The following is an 18,217-nucleotide window of genomic DNA, read 5'->3' as shown; positions in this document are numbered from 1 at the left end:
CCAATTTTCCCACTGGAGCAAACTGGCTTCTTGGAAAGTGAGTTAATTGTTGGTCGCAAAACATATTTGTTGGGCGATTTAACAATGCAACTTCCCTTACATATCTCGAAATAACCTTTTCCCTAACCACTAGGAAATGATTTCACAACATAACCTTATAGTTTTTAGTAAACTCTAAGTTGACAGGCAAGAACCATAACCTCATTGTTCGCTTTAGTTGCGATTCTTTTTATTCACAACTGGTCTATCTTAAAAATTGGGATTACCCAGAGAACTTTGTCAAGAGATCCCTTCTACTGCGTTCTCTACCTATTTAATTATATCAAATGTTGCTCCCAGATGTGAATGCCTGCACTTAACCCATTTACAAATGCCTGCAATTTTCTCTGTTGCCCTTAAGTCACCTTCCTGCAAACCACTATGGACAGCTCAGAAAGACATTGTACTTTGTGAGCCTAAATTGCTGCATCTGAGTGACTATATTTCTTGCTTGGTCTGCTTGGAGATTTACTTAATCAACACAGCTAACTTGTTTTACTTGCTCTTTTTGTTTAGGATGCGGTGGTGTACTATATGGGGATCATGGCTCCTTTGCTAGTCCTAACTATCCAGGGACCTACAGTAATGGCACAGACTGCGAGTGGACCATCACAGCACCAGTGGGACGAGTTGTTACTGTGACTTTCTTTTACATCAATATTGATGACCCAGGAGACTGTCAGAACAACTATTTGAAGCTTTATGATGGACCAAACTCAAATACACAACCTATTGGACCATATTGTGGAGTGGTAAGAAAAAATTAAAATTTTAAATGTAAAATACCATATGATTATAATGTTTTCTATTTGAATTATTTGCTATTTTGTTTATGGGAAGGTCAAACTTTCAGATTGGTGCCCATATTTATCACATCTTATTTAAGTTACGATGATTACACATTAATTTCATTTAATGACACAATTAATGTCACATTTTAATTAATGAAATCATGATTGCTAATACCTTTTAACACAGCTGGTAATCTACTTATTAAGCTTTCCTTTATTGGAAAGCCTATTCTATTGCACTGCCTCTGCAAATAATATGAGCTCCTCATCACCTTTGCCATTTCTTTCATTGTTATGAACAACAGAGCACAGATACAGGTGAAACTTTTTACCTAAACAACATATTCAGTGAATATGCAACCTATTACACGTTATAAATAAAAAAATGATATTTTAATTCCATTATATTACTGTCACATAGTTTATTAAATACAATAATCATGCTGTGGACTGTAACGGGAGCTAGTCCTGACTCCTGTGAAGTGTGTAGTTTAGGACCCTGTGCAGACTGTATAATTTGGAAGTGACTGGAGTACGACACCAGGGGAAAGATGGCAGGATCAGGACAGGATGACACAGGGGGGTGTGAAGGCTGTGGTCTGGTGTTCAGTGGGCGTGGTGCAGGCAAACAAATCCTAAACAGTCCAAATAGGAAAACCAGAGTGCAGTTCAAAATCCAAAACCGGGAGGTCCATCCAAGATGACGACAAGAATAAAAACAAGGAATGGGGACATGGAACAAAGAACATAGAAGTTAAAAATAGAGTGACTAGGCCAAGCGCCCGAGCCCCGGACTCAGCTGGTCAAAACGCTGTTCGAAAGCCTGTGCCCTCAAGCCACGGACATGGGGCGACTTGATGCTAGGTGGACCTCTGGGCGTCTGTCTTCCAAGGCAGAGCCCTGAGCTTCAGAGACACGAGGTTTAAATAATAAATGGGGAACAAGAGGCAGGTGAACGTAATAATGAAACTAAAATACAAAAGGGTTGGAGTGCCCTCTTAAGGAGGAATGACAATCGTGACATGCACCATCTGTTGATGAAATGACATTTCAGACACTATTTTTTTGTGATTGAATTGTATAAAGGACTGCTGAGGTTGTTGAGTTTATACTTCTGTATTTGAACATTAAGCTTCTCGCCTTTGAAATTATTTTAAAACTTTTTACAGAAAGCAAACAGGATCCCAACAGGATTTTTTCAAATATTTTTCTGATAGATATTTCTCTCATTCATTTCTACTGAGAAATATACCTGTGAAAAGATATTGAGTAACAAAAAACATCAGCTGCACAAAATCAAATAATTCTTAGTCCACAAAAATACATTATCTAGCTGTGTGATGAATAACACAATTTATATATTGATTTAAGGTCGCATTTATTAATTTGTAAAACTACAATTTATATGTAAAATCTAAAATCATATTCTTCTGTTCATTATGATGAAGACAGATTGAGTACATTTTTTTTCTACCACAATTACTCTTCCACCTGGAAGCAGACACAATGCTCTTTTCAGCACACAAGATGCCACAATGTAACCATGCAGTGTGGTAGTAATTCCTGACTACTTTCAAGGAGAGAGTTAAGCCATAGGACAGGAATATTGAAACATACAGAACAACAGCTTAGGAATGCAATAAATTCACAAACTGCGGTAGAGTGTGCACTGACATTTTATTGAATAGATATAACAATTAAACTCATTGTGCTGAGTAACACTGGACATCAACAGTGTTGATGAACTGGTAGTATACCGTGAATGGCACATGCTAGTAGAATGTGTGGCTACCTTTGGATAATAATAATAATAATAATAATAATAATTATTATTACTATTATTATTATAATGTCACAAATGGGGGTTACAAAAGTGATGAAAATCAGGATTTGACTAAGCGGTTTAGTCAATAAGTGAAATAATTATTCATAACCCCCAACTTGTAAGTGATTTCTCTAGAACAGGGGTTCTTAACCATTTTGAGAGTGTGATCCTTTTTTGGGATTAAAAAAATTTCGTGACCCCTCCACACACACAGAGATTTAAAAATCATCACGTTGCATAAATTGTAAGCCTACTCACTTAATAATTATTTTATTTATACAGCACCTCAAAGAGCTTGTTACAAAAAACTAAATTAACACTTTAAGCAAGTTAAAATAAGCAACAATAACAAATTTTAAAAAAACATGCACAAACAATACAAATAGCACTGAAAAATTAAGTAAAAGCAAGAGTAAAAAATAAGTTGTGAGCTGGCATTTAAAAATATCCACAGAGCCAGCCTCCCTAATACTTTTAGGGATACTATTCCACAGTTTGGGTGCATAGTAGCAAAAGGCTGCCTCTCCAGTCCTCCTTTGCTTAATTTTTGGAATGACCTTTAAAGGTCATGCACTTGTTGCACTGGCCTTGATGGAATTTACAGTACGAACAGCTTCATCAATTACTTGTTTGAGTTCGGGGGGCATTTTCTTAGCTGCAAGTGTTTGTCTATGAATCATACAATGTGTCCACAAAGCGAACGGAGCAACGGCCTGTACTTTCGTGACTAGCCCACTGTGATTGCCAGTCATAGCTCGTGCACAGTTTGAGCAGATTCTCACACACTTGTCCAGTCAATTTCATGGTCACGTACATATGTGTCCAACAAAACGAAAAGTTGATCGCCAGTGGTGCACTCTGGAAGAGGACAACAGAACAAAAAATCCTCATTAATTTCTCCCTCTTCAACAACACTGTTGTAAACAAGCATTTGTGCATCTCCGGAGACATCAGTGTTTCATCAAGTTGTAAAGAAAAATACACACTAGATTTTATCTTAGTGATCACCTGCTCTTCCACATCTCTTGCCATACACCCAATGCGGTTAGACACAGTACCATTTGACACTGGTATCAATGCTAGCTGCTCTGCCACATATTAAAAAACCCTCCATTGCTAGGCTAATCACGACTACCTTGCACTAAAAAAAAGTGCTACAAATATAAACGCAATCGTGGCCCACCCGACAGAAATTAATGTAGCGCCCTCACCGGGCGCACCGCAGAGCAGGCTGGGAGTTGTGGCCTGGAGATGGTCTGTGGGCTTGCAGAGTGACCACTAAGTCACCCTGCTAATTTAAATAGTCTTAACCATGCAGGTGTATATAATAGTTAATTGTTTACCTCTGTTATTGTCCTTTGATGGGTAACCACCCTGAAACAGCGTATGTGTCCTGTTTACCGCCCTAGTGTGTCAACCTTTGGTCGATTCTGTTTCTGTTGCCTTTTGTGCGACCCCCTTGGGACTATGTGGGTTGCGAACCCCAGGTTAAGAACACCGGCTCTAGAATATACTGGAGCACTTGGTATAATTACAGGCATGTGGATTCTTTGTTCTCGGGCACAGGTTTGATGAGAGGAGTAACAATCCAGGGACACTTGGATAAACATATTTTTTTACAATGACAACACAAACTGCATTTCACACAACAAAACATAAAACACATAAGTAAGACTATGTACAGAAACAAGGCATTTCAGAGGCCTAACATTCTGGTCACCCAGAAAACCCCAGACTGCTGCTAAGCATTAAACTATTTATGCTTACAGAGGGCACAAAAGAGATAAGCCTTCTAACTAAATACATAACTAAATGCAACCTGCAGTTAAATCTCTCTCTCTGGACCCTGGATGCCAGAATATAAATGGGACCCTATATCCCTATGCATAAAAATGCACCCTAAGCAGGAAAGACGTTTCCAACCGAGGTATCTTTCACCCAGGAAACCCAAGTTTCTTAAAAACAGAGAATAGCATGCTCTCTCTAGTAAAGTTCAAATACTGAGCTCAAGTCAGGTTTGGTTTGGATGATCATATAGTGGGGGCTCTTGCCTGGTGCAAGCTTCAAGTCCCAACTCCTTCGGACTCTTGTCTCTCCTCTCCTTCTTCACAGCTTATTCTTTCTTCCCTCTCCTCTTCTTCTTTGTACTTTCCCCTCTCTATACTTTTAATGTGATATTATACTGTGATACATCTAAATCTGTAACAACAATAATAATAATAATTATTCCTTACACTTATTGCTTTTCTGGACACTCCACTCAAAGTGCAGATAATGGGGATTCCCCTCCACCACCACCAGTGTGCAGCATCCACCTTAATGATGCGATGGCAACTAGAGTGCGCCAGTACACTCACCACACACCAGCTATCAGTGGGAAGGAGAACAGAGTGATAAAGCCAATTCTAAGATGGGAATTATTAGGAGGCCATGATTGGTAAAGGCCAATGGGAAATATCAGAAACATAAAAGCAATTGAATTACTGTAGTAAATTGTTTTGGAATGATTTCCCAAAACATGTAAACTTATTTTTCTATAATTGTACATGGATAGACTGATACATTTGTTTTGATACTTAGTTTACTTCAATGACGTTATCTTAACGGTAACAGTGCAATTCTACTCAAGGAAAAAAGCAGAAACATTTGTCTGCAGGAATATTAATTATGTTGTATCACAGTGGAGTTTCACACAAATTATCCCAAGTTTCAAAAATGGAGTAGATGTACTGCTGACAGACTGGGCTGCATACATACTAAAAGAAGTACATTGGTGCAATAACAGCAGCGTGAGTCACGCCTATGAGTACATTATTACATATGAGCAAACAATTAATGCAGCTTTTGTGTTTTGTCCCACAGGAAACAAGCATTGCTCCATTCACATCTTCCTCTCACCAAGTATTCATCCAGTTCCACTCTCAATATGTAACACAGCCCTCTGGGTTCAGACTGACCTGGAGAAGCTGAAGAAAGAAGTGACAAATATAAGTCAGTTTTAATGCCAACCATCTTAAATTGCTTATTCCAAAAGAATTCTTCAATGTCTTTCAATGAAATCCATGTATCAGTTGTTAAATATATGTGAATGTACTAAAACATTTTTTAAATATTTCAAATTATTTTATTGACTGTTCTGTTTATAAATAAAGGCTGCTTCCTTTCATGTGATTTTAATGTAATGTAAAAATGAATTCTTTAAATAAAGGGTTTGGACAAATATATCTGAGCACATTGCACACTTTCCAGGTACTGTCCATGGCAAATTTTTAAAACTAAGTTAACTAAGTTAACTAAAACTCATAATAACATTCTGGGGGGTATTGCATCAACTAGATTACATTTTAACCCACTGAGAACTATGAAAATTATGTTTAGTGTCTCCAAATAAAGAAATCAAGGTGAAAAGACCAATTGCACCAATTTCTTGGATTTTATTTCATTTCTGTTCCTAAATCTATTTTGTTTATCCAAACATTCAACATAAAAAATATATCCACTTAACATGAAAAAAAAACATGCCCACAGTATTTAAGTGCACTTAAAGAAAATAAGATTTTGAGCTCTGTAATTCAGGTTTTGTCTGTTGGTATCCCTCCTTTTAAATATATAAAGTCTCTATCAGAATGGCTAATTTTGTTTGTTACCAGGGCAGTCTAACATGGTCAGCATATTAATTTTACAAACTAGTATTCTTCTTGCACACACATCAGCTAAATTCCTGACAGCAGCACAGTCAGAACCTGTCTGTGAGATTGCTATCAAATCCAGAAACTTAACAGACATCCTCTAATAGCTCCCTGACAAGAAATTGGACAGCATCTATCAAGCTCTTGACAAGATTTCTGCACAGCAGAAAGCGACTGAAGTAAGATGCTCACGAACTGCAACATTGCAAATGTGTCTTATTTCGCTGCAAAATACCTCAAACACATTCTTTGTCATAAATGCCTGAGGGTGGTCTGAAAATTTTATATATATATAAATCCTAATCAGCAATATTGGTATCTCCCAAGAACTATGCTGTTAGTGTCACGGAAGCCGGAGTCTAGCCATGGAGAGAGACCAGCAAGACGAGAAGACCCTATGCGAAGCGGCAGGAACGGAGCAAACACGGGGGTTCGCTCCGGGCTCAAGGTATCGGGCGGAGTTGGATCGTGACATAAGCCCTCAGGTAGCAGAAGTGGGGCGACCTGTTGGGGCGAGCCGCTCGACAACCGATCCCAATGCCAAGCAAGGAGGAAAGGTGACCCGGAAATATATAGCCCTAGACAACAAGACACACCAGAAGAACAAGTGAAGCACAGGGAAACTAGGAACAGGACAGAGCAGGAGCACCCTCTAAATATAGAGGGTGTGATAGGGCAGCTCCTGACATCCAAAAAATAAATGAGCTGCACAGCACTGGGGAGAGGAAAAACCTCATTTAACTGAAAGGAAACCTCCAGGAGTCCACGGCTGAGAGCTACCCCCTCCTCCGGGGTAAACCTTTATTGAGTAGAGGAAGGGGGGGCCAGGTGGGGCTCCGGAGGAGCGAGACAAAAAACCAGACAAAACACGTAAAAAAGCATGCACAACAAAAATAAACCCTGATGGAACAGGGGAACAAACACATAAAAAAATGACTCACAACAGATAGGAAGAGCAAGGGGCATGAAAGCCAGGAACCAGAAGAATTTTTTTTCCCAAAAACCAGGAAACAAAAATAAAAAAAAAACACTCGCGGAGTCAGGTAGTGGACGTGGGGCGACCTGTTGAGGCGAGCCTCTCGCCAACCAATCCAAATGCCGAGCAAGGAGAAAAGGGAGACCCGGAAATATATAGCCCCAGACAACAAGACACACCCGATGAACAAGCACAGAGAAACTAGAAACAGGACAGAGAAGCAGCGCCCTCTAGATGTAGAGGGCGTGACAGTTAGAACTACATATGATGGGATTATAGATAGATTTTTTATGTTTTGTCTTTTGCAGTTAGACTATGATAAATGCCACATATTAGGAGAAAAATAAATTGTCATGTTGTCAAGTTGTCAAAGGTCTGACACTAAAGAACCCTTAAGCAATACAAAGCATTTAAAAAATGTTCTCACATCAATATTCTGTTGAAAGCAGGACAGTTGCGATGTGGATTTTTTTCCAGGAACTATTCTAGTTTCCTTACAAAAGCCTGAGTATAAACAAAGAAAACAGCTAAGCAAGATTTAAGAACAGCTGTTTCAGTATGCTCTGTGTGTCGACTATAAATCGCTGCAAAACCAATGTTCCCTTAAAGCTTTTGGAAAAGTGTTTATACATCAAATGTTTTTATAGATACCTTCAGTATGACTCATTTTGAATTATTGAATCATATTGCATTATGCATCTGATGTCTCTCTGGAATTCTCTTTACTTGTGTTTTGTATTCTAAACTTTTGCATCTGAAATGTGGAACAACAGGATCACAGCTGAACTGCATTTTCACAAGTGATATATGAATTTACCATTTAGTTAACTATAAAAATTAAGTATACACATTTTTGTTTTAGAACCAACATCACTAAATAACCACTAACAGCTTTAGTTCCCAGCTGCCATAAATCATCCTGTCATCACAAGAGGATTGTCCTCAGTGACGAGTGTTCTATCATGAAAACATAATCCACTGGGAAACAATTCTTGTTGTTTCTTCTGTATTCACTGTTGAATTTGAATTTAAACATCACATTGTTCATGAGGAAATTCAATGTTTTTTTGTAATAGAAATATGTTCTCAGATGACTGAAGAATATATCTGTATGTAAAGTACAAAGTACAAGCACTTTGCTGTTTATATATGCTCTTTTGTACATTTTTCAAACTGAGTGCTTTACAAAAAAAGATTCAGCAGTGCACTATTTTCATGAACAATACACCATACTGTAGCTTCAGTACTAGTAAAGTGGCTTTGTACCAAAATTCTATTTTTAATTGATTATTAAAGTGTACAAGTATATAAATAGTGTCGACCTACTAATGTATCTGATTAAAAAAAAGTTTACAGTTTAACATCAGGAACGATTTCTTATTATTGGTTGTTGTCTTTCAAAAACTGAAGTTCAGTACCCTGTGTGGAATTTGTTCCTGCCAAATATAATCGGTCTAAATATAGAACAAACTATCGGGCCCTTCTAGTTAACTAAAACCTTAAAAAAATATAAAGGTTCAGGCTAGCTCTGCATCCATAGATACTGTTTGCTCGAGAAAAGTATCGAATTATTCCTGGAGGGCTTTCGGGGTGCTCTTATACAGCAGGGCACCGAGGTGAGAGAAGAGGAGAATGTGCTTCCCATGGAAGGTAAGGTCGGGAGCTGTGCTGACAGAGACCAGCACTGTTGGAAAAACAACAGTGTGACGAAAGCCCCCAGAAACAAAAAGAGAAACACCTGGTAGCGTCCTCATGCTTTTGGGGTTCTGCTGCCTTTCCAGCAGTTCTGTTTTCAACGACCTGTGAAGGCATTTATTGAAGTTTTAGCAAACACGTGCTTTATATTTGCTTTAAGATTTTTCAAATATTCTGTCTTGACGTTGTGTGCACAACTATATGGATTAAAAAAAAGACTACATTTAAGTAGGGTGTAAAAAGTCTGGTTACATTTCGAATTGTGAACTCCCGTGACAGAGTGCCCTGTGATGGACTGGCGGATGTAGACGGCTTTAAAAGTAGTCTTAACTGTCATTTAACATACAAATATATATGAAACAGCCAATAGTAATAATTTTCTTAAACCCACTGTACTATAAAGGCATGCAGCACTATGTACTTCGCCAATGAAAAGAAACACCTCCTTTAAAGAAATTAATTTGTAAGAAAGGAAGTAAATGCTTCTTTTGATCTCTCATGGAATTATACGCTGGGCGGCTGTGATAACTTGGTAGGCAAAAAAGAGGTTTCTAAACCTGTGCGTTTTACAGAGGTCTGGAAATGAAAACGATGTTTAAAAATGATAAATTTATAATACCTCCTTGGTTTTATGTTAGAATGTAATCGTTTATTGAATAATGTTTAATATTACAATTAAGAAGTTTATATTAAGTGTAGCTACATAGAGAAAATTAACATGTTTATTATGCAATATTATTAAAATACGAAAATACCCTTTTACTATATTCAATAGTAAGATTTTACTATACATAGTTTAACTGTCCGTAATAGAAAAATGAACTGTAGGTTCCACTTAGGTTAAGGAATGTTTAAATGGTTTGAAACGTTTACTAGAAACAGTTGTTTTAATGAAGCACTTCACTCAATACTATAAAAGTGCAAAAACACTACTGCAATAATTTTAAAGCACATCCTACTTAAGCCTACGTTACGCAGTTTCACTGCGGAACCTATTGCTGTTACAACTTCCTCTTATGGAAGCAGTCTATAAAGACGCTGAAAAAAAAACAAATTTTCTGATTGGGTGCAGTTCCTAATTTCGACTGTATTTACTATGGGATACAGACAAAATGAATCTGATTGGATCATATGAGAGAAAATATTCATATCCCTTGGCATTCCAGACTCTCTGGCCGGCTGAGGAAGTGTCCTTTTAGGGAATGTGGACAATTTCACAACGCATAGACTGACTTCCGTTTGGGTTGGGTGTGCGTCTGTTAGGGTTCTGTTCTGTGTTTGGTAAACGTACAATTTTAGCTCAGACATATATTTGAGAACGTAATATAATTCCGATTTTATTGACTTCTTTTATTTGGATACAACCGAGAAACAAGGTTAGTGTTATTACTTTTATTTAACTTGTGTTCACATTGTTTAAACACAGCACCTCTGCACTACAATGCATCCGGTCTGCAAGCAGTGCATTAAGAGTTGTTCACCCACTTCATATACCTGTATTTTCGTTTAACACTGCTTTAATTTACGTGCAGAAGATGTCGAAGTCTTTAAAGAAAATTGTGGAAGAAAGTCGGGAAAAGAATTTGCCCGAAGTAGATATGTGTGATAGGGGAGTCTCCAATATGCTGGACATCCCTGGTCTCTGTAAGTATCATAAAGCAAAGAATAACATCTTTCTCCAATGTTCTTGTATGTTTTAGAATTATGTGACTGACCCATTTGCAAGCAATTTCAGTTTATTTAATTTAAGTTTAATCAAAATAAGTTTTAAAAAGTTCACAGCAGTGTACCATTGTGCTATAATAATAGGGCGGAGTGGTGGCACTGTGGCTAAGGATCTGCGCCTGTGGCTGGAAGGTTGCAGGTTCAAATCCTGCAGCCGCCAGAGGAATCCTACTCCGTTGGGCCCCTAAGCAAGACCCTTAACCCCAGCTGCTCCAGGGGCGCTGTATAAATGGCTGACCCTGCATTCTGACCCCAAGCTTCTCTCTCCCTGTTTGTGTGCCTGTGTGTCTTATGGAGAGCAAGCTGGGGTATGCGAAAAGACAAATTGTATTTTGCTAATAAAGTGATCTTCATTACTCTTATTTAATGACACTACTCTGCAAATGAACCTTTGCATCTTGTTTTACTAACAGTGTAATAGTGTTCAAATATGACATTATACTGTATTTATACCACCTGCCACTGTTTTTCTCTTTTTGTAAGGTGCTATTCTGTAGCTACAGGAGGTGTAGCTACAGAATATGATACTTAAAATATTTTCAATGTTCTAGTTGGCTGTTTGATCACTGTCTACATGGTAATGTTTCCTGAAATATAGTAGATTATGATGGAATCTTTGCCTTTTTGTGTTGCAGTCACCTTATCTAACATCACTCAGCTGGTCCTCAGTCACAATAAACTTACGAGTAAGTTTTTTATTTCTTAATTAAAAAATGTTTTGTTTTATGTACCATTTAATTATTGGTTGTTTTATTCTGGAACATATCAGACATGGTTCTTAGAGGTGTGGTTTAATGATGACAAAATGTCCCATAATGACACAACTCAGATGTAGGTCTCATCAGATGATTTGAAAATAAGCCTCATTGCAGGCATTCACAAGCAGGCAGGTTTATAATAAAATGCATTTGTTCTGGTTACAACTGAGTACAGAATATGTGAAGAATAATAAGCAATGCTATTGCTTTTTTGTAAGTGTGGACATTAATATACTAGGTAAATTGATTATCAATGGAGCAATTATAATTATCATATGTAGCATTTTAACACAACATCCTTGATTTCAGTTTTTTCTATACATCATACATCTTAATATTCCTTGTCTTTGTTACTTTCCCACATTGTCTAGAGGGCATAAATGTGTCAACATAAACAACTAGATCTTTTGCTTTGTCAAACGCAGCCATTTCTGTGTTGTATTTGTAGTTTAATTTTTCTGTCTGAATATGAACTCTCTGCACTTGGGCATTAAATATCGAATGTCATATGTTTGCCTAATCTTGAATTCTCTTTTCTTATAAATTTTCTTTCAGCTTCTGTAATGTTTGCTAATCATCCTTATTTTGTATCATCTGCTAATTTGACTATATTAGTCAGCATATCCAGTACCTTGCAGAAGTATTCAGACCCTTGACCAATTCTCTCATTTTACTGAATTACAAATCCTAATTTGAAATGTACTTTTTGTACGAGGCAATTTTGTCCTCGTTAGGGCAGTTGTTTTTCATTTGTCTAAACTTAGAGTTTCCACAACAGAGGGATTAAATACTGATGCAAACAGCATATTTCATTTTTTTTTATTTTTCTTAAGAATATTTTCTAACATAAAACAATATCACATTAAAATAATTTTGAGTTTCAGTGCTTAGAAATAAAAATATCACAGAGAACTAAATTTAAATGTAGGATTTGTAATTCAGTAAAATTAGAGAATTGGTCGGAAAGGGTCGGAATTCTTTTGCAAGGCACTGTATATAAGTTATTCTATAAATTATATAAAAATATAAATCTGGAAGACCAGTGATTCTAATACAAATGCCTGTGGAGCTCTACTGATTAATCCTAAATAGAGCATCTGTCTCTCATCTAGACTGTTTTCTATAAACCATTTCTTAATCCAAAAACCTGCATTTACTGTACTTGAATGCTATCAGCATTTTAAGAATTCCTCTTAAAAGATTAACTGATTTTGTGATGGGGCAGTATTATGTTAGCAATAGGTCAATAGGGGAGCTGGAGCTTGTCACATGAGGTGTAGTGATATGAGGATAAATTATTAGTAATCAATGTTCAGAAAGTGAATTCTTCATTTAAGTAAAACCTAATATATTTGAACAAACCCCATACACATGTGTAGAAAGGCTTTCTATGTATTTGTGATAATAAAGCAAAAACATTAAAAAGTAAGTATATGGTATTCAAATACAGTTAGTCTGAAAAGATGTGTTTTGACTAAGGATTAATACTCGGAACCTGTTCTGATCTGTTTCAGGAGTGGTATGAGCAACATTTTGTTTACTCATTGGAGAGGATTCTTAAACCTTGATTATATCAGTCTCATAATTTTCTCTGCGTCTGGTGCACTGGTGCACCAATGTGATAGGCATTGGTGTAATCACTGACCCTTTCACCAACTTATACTTCATCCTAAAGAGACCTTTGAGCCAAATCAGTAGTTCTACTAGCATTAAAGTGATTTCTAGTAGTACTAGACAGCAGAAGTGTAGTGGTCCTGATGAAGTAAACCAAGAATCAAGAAATAAACCAATAAAAAATACTGTTGCAAGTTCACAGAATAGATAATAGCAATAATTGTATACCTGTATATAGAACAAAAACACTACTTTGTCTTGATTGTAGTGAGAGCAGAGAAGCTTTTCTTACAAAAAGGTACGAAGTAGTAAAAGGCATCAAAAACCGCAAAGCCTTTAATGAGAGGGCTGGGTATTCACTCTCTTTGGATCCAGAAATCCAACAGTGACTGTTGTTTCAATTCTGACATCAAAGTCGCATTGGATAATAACTCGAGCAACTTCTCGAGTTCAGCACAAGTCAGATCCTTGGGTATACCTACAACATCAACAGTAAAGGGGTTCCTGATCCACTCTGGTGTGGCCTCAACTGGAAAGTACTCTGAGAACTGTTCTCCCAATGACAAATGGTGCACTGCAATCACATCACAAACAGCAGCATCAAGTGCCACACCATATGTGTGCAGATAGTTCTTCAAAGTTGGGAAAGCAGGGACATCACTTGCGTTGATTTTATTCATAAAAAGCTGCAGCTTTTTCTTCATAATCTTGTCAGACACATCAACAATTGTTAAAGAGAGTCCCTGCAGTCCCATATTCGGCTCATTCAAACGTGAGAATATATCAGCCAGGTAGGCTAATTTTGCTAGCCATACTACAAAGCACTCTGAACAGATGTGAATTCATTGGTCGAGCCTTGATACGATTCACAACTTTAACAGCAGAGTCTAACACAGATTTTAAATCCTCAGGCATTTTCTTGACTGCCAAGGCCTCACAGTGGATGCTGCCGTGCGTCCACTTCATATCTGGAGCAACCTCTCTAATTCGTGCAACTACACCACTGTGTCGGCATGTCATCCATCGCTCTCGCACCGTCTGTACAAACTCTGACGCATTTTTTCCAGTCGATGCCATTCTTGTCGATACATTTATTCAGAAGCTGGAATATGTGTTCTCCTGTCGTTCCTGTTGGTAGCGGCTTACAGAACAGAAAGTCCTCATGGGACATGCCCTCAACTCGTATCTAACGTAAACGAGCAAATTGACCAAATCAATGACATCTACAGACTCATCTAATTGCAGTGAAAAGCATCTGCTCATCTTAACACACTCTATCAGCGTACTTTTGACATCATCTGCCATATTAATAATTCTACAAGTTACTGTGTCTTTCTAAGGGGGTAGCAGGTCGAGCCGTTTAGCAGCTTTTTCTCCACACATAATACGTGTCAGCTCTTTTGCCAATGGTAAACAAAGTTCTTCACCAATAGTGTGGCGCTTACATACTTTAGCAATCCGCAAGCTTGCATTTTTCCCCGTTTTCCCTTAAAAGACAGTTGGGAGTCCGTCTCGGAAGTTAAAAGAAGTTTTTATTTCATGCACATGGGAGCGAAAAGACGTTCTGTGTAATTTTTTCGGCTCGGTGTATTACCCTAAAACAGTCCTTAAATATTTTTCTGTTATCTATCACGCTTTCCTGTGTTTACAAGATTGTGCGTGATTTTGGAACACTGCTATTCTCCTACCTCCCTATTTGCTGAAGATAACATTTTAAAATACAATTGGTCACGTTCGTAGCACACATTCCTATGCTTTCCTGTGCTTACAAGATTGGCATTGCTCCAAAATAACACACATTCTCCTACATCCCTATTTGCTGAAGATAACATTTTAAAATACAATTGGTCACTTTCGTAGCGCACATTCCTATACAATGTTATAGAATTACATAGTCGCTCTTATGTCCACTGAAGTATTAGCGTGCACTGTATCGTCGTAACTAAGACAATACGTAGGCTGCGTATTTGACACATAAACTAATTTTATTAAAATAGAAAATATGAAAACCCGTCCCAATTTTTTAGTTGTTTTAAAAGTTTGTCTGCACCAAACACTGCTTCATCACTGGATGATCAGAGCAACATCTTTGCAAGCCTCAGACAATGAAACTGAATCTTGGTATACATGTAGAGGCTATTTTTTTGTGACTAAGACAATAAAGAATCAATCAATCAGTCAAGGTTTATTTATCAATGCACAACAATATAGCATACGGTGGTGGCTGTCAGCAGTGAAATGCATTTTCTGCGAGCTCACCAAGGAGAGCTAGAACAGAATTTGATAGAAGGTTACAAGAAGAATACAATAAATTATACAGTAACAATTTACAAGATTACACAATAATAAAAAACACAGGGGGAAAGAAACAGAACGCAATGGACTGACTATTTATCAGTGGTTGTTTGGGTAATTGCTGGTGCCTACAGTGGCTGGCTGTTCAGCAGTCTTATTGCCCTAGGGAAAAAAGCTGTTTTAAAATCTGCTGGTCTTTGTAGGTTTCGGTATCGTTTTCCAGACGGTAGTAGGCAAAACAGATTGTGGTTTGGGTGACTGGGGTCCTTGAGTATAGACCTGGCTTTCTTGAGGCATCTAACTGAGTAGATATCCTCGATGTCTGGTAGCACACAGCTGGTGATGAGCTGTGCTGACTTCACCACCCTCAGCAGTACTTCGCAATCCCGGGCGGAGCAGCTCCCATACCAGGCAGTGATTCAGCCGGTCAGGATACTCTCAACAGTGCACCTTTAGAAGTTGGCTTGGATGTGTAACAGCATGCCAAATTTCTTTAGCCTGCGGAAAAAGAGTAGGCGCTGCTGTGCTGTTTTGAACACGATGTTGGTGTGGTGAGACCAGGTTAAGTCCTCTGTAATGTTAACACCTAAGAACTTAAAACTGCTGACCCTCTCCACTGCAGACCCACTGATGTCTGCTCTTTCATATTTTCCGTAGTCCACGATCAACTCCCTAGTGTTGCTGGTGTTTAGAGAGAGTCTGTTGTCCTGGCACTACTCTGCCAGGATTTCAATCTCCTCCCTGTACGCAGTCTCATTGCCATTCGTGAAATAATCAACATATGGTACAATATACCTGTATCTTTAAAGTTTATATTCATACAACACAATTTGTTATTGGTCTCGAACAAGGTGGTAAGAGGGAGACCTTATACAAGTATTCAAAATTCTTAAAGGCATTGAGCAAGTCGACCCAGAAGATTTCTTCAGAATGATCAGTGAAACATGAACCAGAAGACACAAGTGAGAACTGTGTGGAAGAGCATTTAAAACCAAGAGCTAAAGGCACATCTTTACCCAAAGAAGTTTGAGACTATGAAAGAAGTTACCCATTTCGTGTTATTGAAGTTAATTCCCTGGTTTCTTTCAAGAAGCAACTGGATGACATACTTGGATTAATTAACTACTCAATACCAAATGGGCTAGAGGGACCAAAATTGCCTTCTTTAGTTTGTAACTTTTTTATGGTCTTGGACAGCAGCACCATCTGTCATGGAAGTGAATTTGCTAAATCGTAATGCCCAGAATATCTGTTAGGTTGAGAGCAAATTAACCTTAAAATGTTTCTTTTTTTTTGCTATGAGGGTGTGACCATTTAAATATAGTTAGAATTAAGTGGTCATGGGCCTTATGGCCTTCTCTCATTTGTTACCATTCATACAATCATATACTCCTTCCCTGGCAGTTTAATTCAAACAGTGTTAACCAGCAGGCAGATAATCAGTATCCACTCATCTACCACATTATAGCTGTCTGTGATCCCTAGCTAAAAATTAACTCACAATATGAATGTTTTAAGAATGTCTTAAAAATGTAATTATGCTGACACTGAAGCTGAAGGTTTTATGCTTTCACACAATAATACAATAAATTGATATAAATCCCTGAAAAAATAACATTCTAAGCAAAGCTTTATCTTAGATAAAAATGTCAGATATGGATCTAAAAATAATAACCGTTCAAAAACTTAATGTGAACGACACCATATTAATTTTGTTTTTTTTTACATCTGCTCATATAGCTAAATTGCTTGATCTAGGAAATGCAGACTAGCTAACTTTGACTTACAATGTGCTGTCAAAAGGAAGTGTTTCCTGATGAAATTGCCTCTGACCTCTTTGTAGCTTGCATAAACTTGTAAACAAGTCTGTGAGAAACCACTTTTGACCACTGGAGTGTGCACTTGCCACAGCTGCATTTAACCTGTGTAATTTCCCCTTGAAGAACTGCAAGAAAAGCTCAGTCATTTCAATTGTATTATAGTTAAATATCCTTGGTTATTGCATTTCCTTGCATTTTTATAGAATTTTTGTTTCTATAGCAGTTTACATACAGGAACGGCACCCACTTCATCCACCAGAACCCATACTGGTGATTTGTAGAAGCCATTATGGTCCAGCATACCCACTGCACAGCGTGTGAGGTAGAAAAGTGAAAACTGACTTAATGGTGAAATATATCTACTGCTCTGATATAGAAGCTGGGTGCTATTGCAAAGTAGATATTTAAAGAAATATAAAATGCATGTTTTTAATGGAGGTCGAGAAAGATAGAAATAAAAAAAAAACATACAATGTACATTAACTGAATGCTAACGAGATATAACCAGTTTACACATAACCAAAATACTGTTTTTTATTTTCCATACAATAGCTAAACCCCATTTAAGGAGGTTCTGCTCGTCTCTGTCTTATGACCACCAGTTGCTGAATGCAGTTTAGTACCAGTGTCACTCCACTAAACATTCACGCTGAAACAGTAATGTGTACCCTTTGTTTTCTTACAGCTTTTTGTTTTGTAGCAGTTCTAGTACAGTTTGCTGTAATGATTGGTAAACGCCAATGAAAAATTTGGCCAGGACACCGAGGTAACACCCTTCTCTTTTTAAGAAACACCAAAGGGAATTTGGTATAGAGTTTAGTAGAAATGTAGAAATTACATATGCAATCAAAATATTTAAGTTCTCGATTTTTCTTTGCAGTTTTCACTGACATTTAACCTCTTTAACTTTCACCCATAAAAGTGTTCAGTTTGGACAGGCAGTTTTTGGAAAATACTTACAAAAATGGGTGATTATTTTTGTAAGGCACC

General features: G+C 37.5%; 2 protein-coding genes across 4 annotated transcripts in view; both read left to right on the top strand.

The window, feature by feature from the left end:
- The window catches only part of cubn (cubilin (intrinsic factor-cobalamin receptor)), a 133,957-nt gene extending 128,080 nt beyond the window's left edge, over window positions 1–5,877 (top strand). Inside the window, exons 66-67 of the mRNA XM_088918786.1 lie at window positions 556–791; window positions 5,518–5,877. Of these exons, the coding sequence (XP_088774912.1) occupies window positions 556–791; window positions 5,518–5,625 (344 nt within the window). The 3' untranslated portion in view covers window positions 5,626–5,877. The remainder of the gene's footprint in view (window positions 1–555; window positions 792–5,517) is intronic.
- A 4,132-nt stretch (window positions 5,878–10,009) lies between these two features.
- The window catches only part of rsu1 (Ras suppressor protein 1), a 77,067-nt gene continuing 68,859 nt past the window's right edge, over window positions 10,010–18,217 (top strand). Inside the window, exons 1-3 of one of the 3 annotated variants that reach the window (XM_088918518.1) lie at window positions 10,010–10,391; window positions 10,548–10,659; window positions 11,376–11,426. In XM_088918518.1, coding sequence (XP_088774644.1) covers window positions 10,551–10,659; window positions 11,376–11,426 — 160 coding nt within the window. In that variant the 5' untranslated portion in view covers window positions 10,010–10,391; window positions 10,548–10,550. Of the gene's footprint in view, window positions 10,392–10,547; window positions 10,660–11,375; window positions 11,427–18,217 lie in introns of those variants that run through there. The other 2 variants (XM_088918519.1, XM_088918517.1) reach the window with 2 other exon arrangements.

The sequence above is a fragment of the Atractosteus spatula genome, chromosome 6 (genome assembly GCF_055471065.1).
Source record: "Atractosteus spatula isolate fAtrSpa1 chromosome 6, fAtrSpa1.hap1, whole genome shotgun sequence".
NCBI classification, from domain to species: Eukaryota; Metazoa; Chordata; class Actinopteri; order Semionotiformes; family Lepisosteidae; genus Atractosteus; species Atractosteus spatula.
This window is presented reverse-complemented; position numbering and strand designations above follow the sequence as displayed.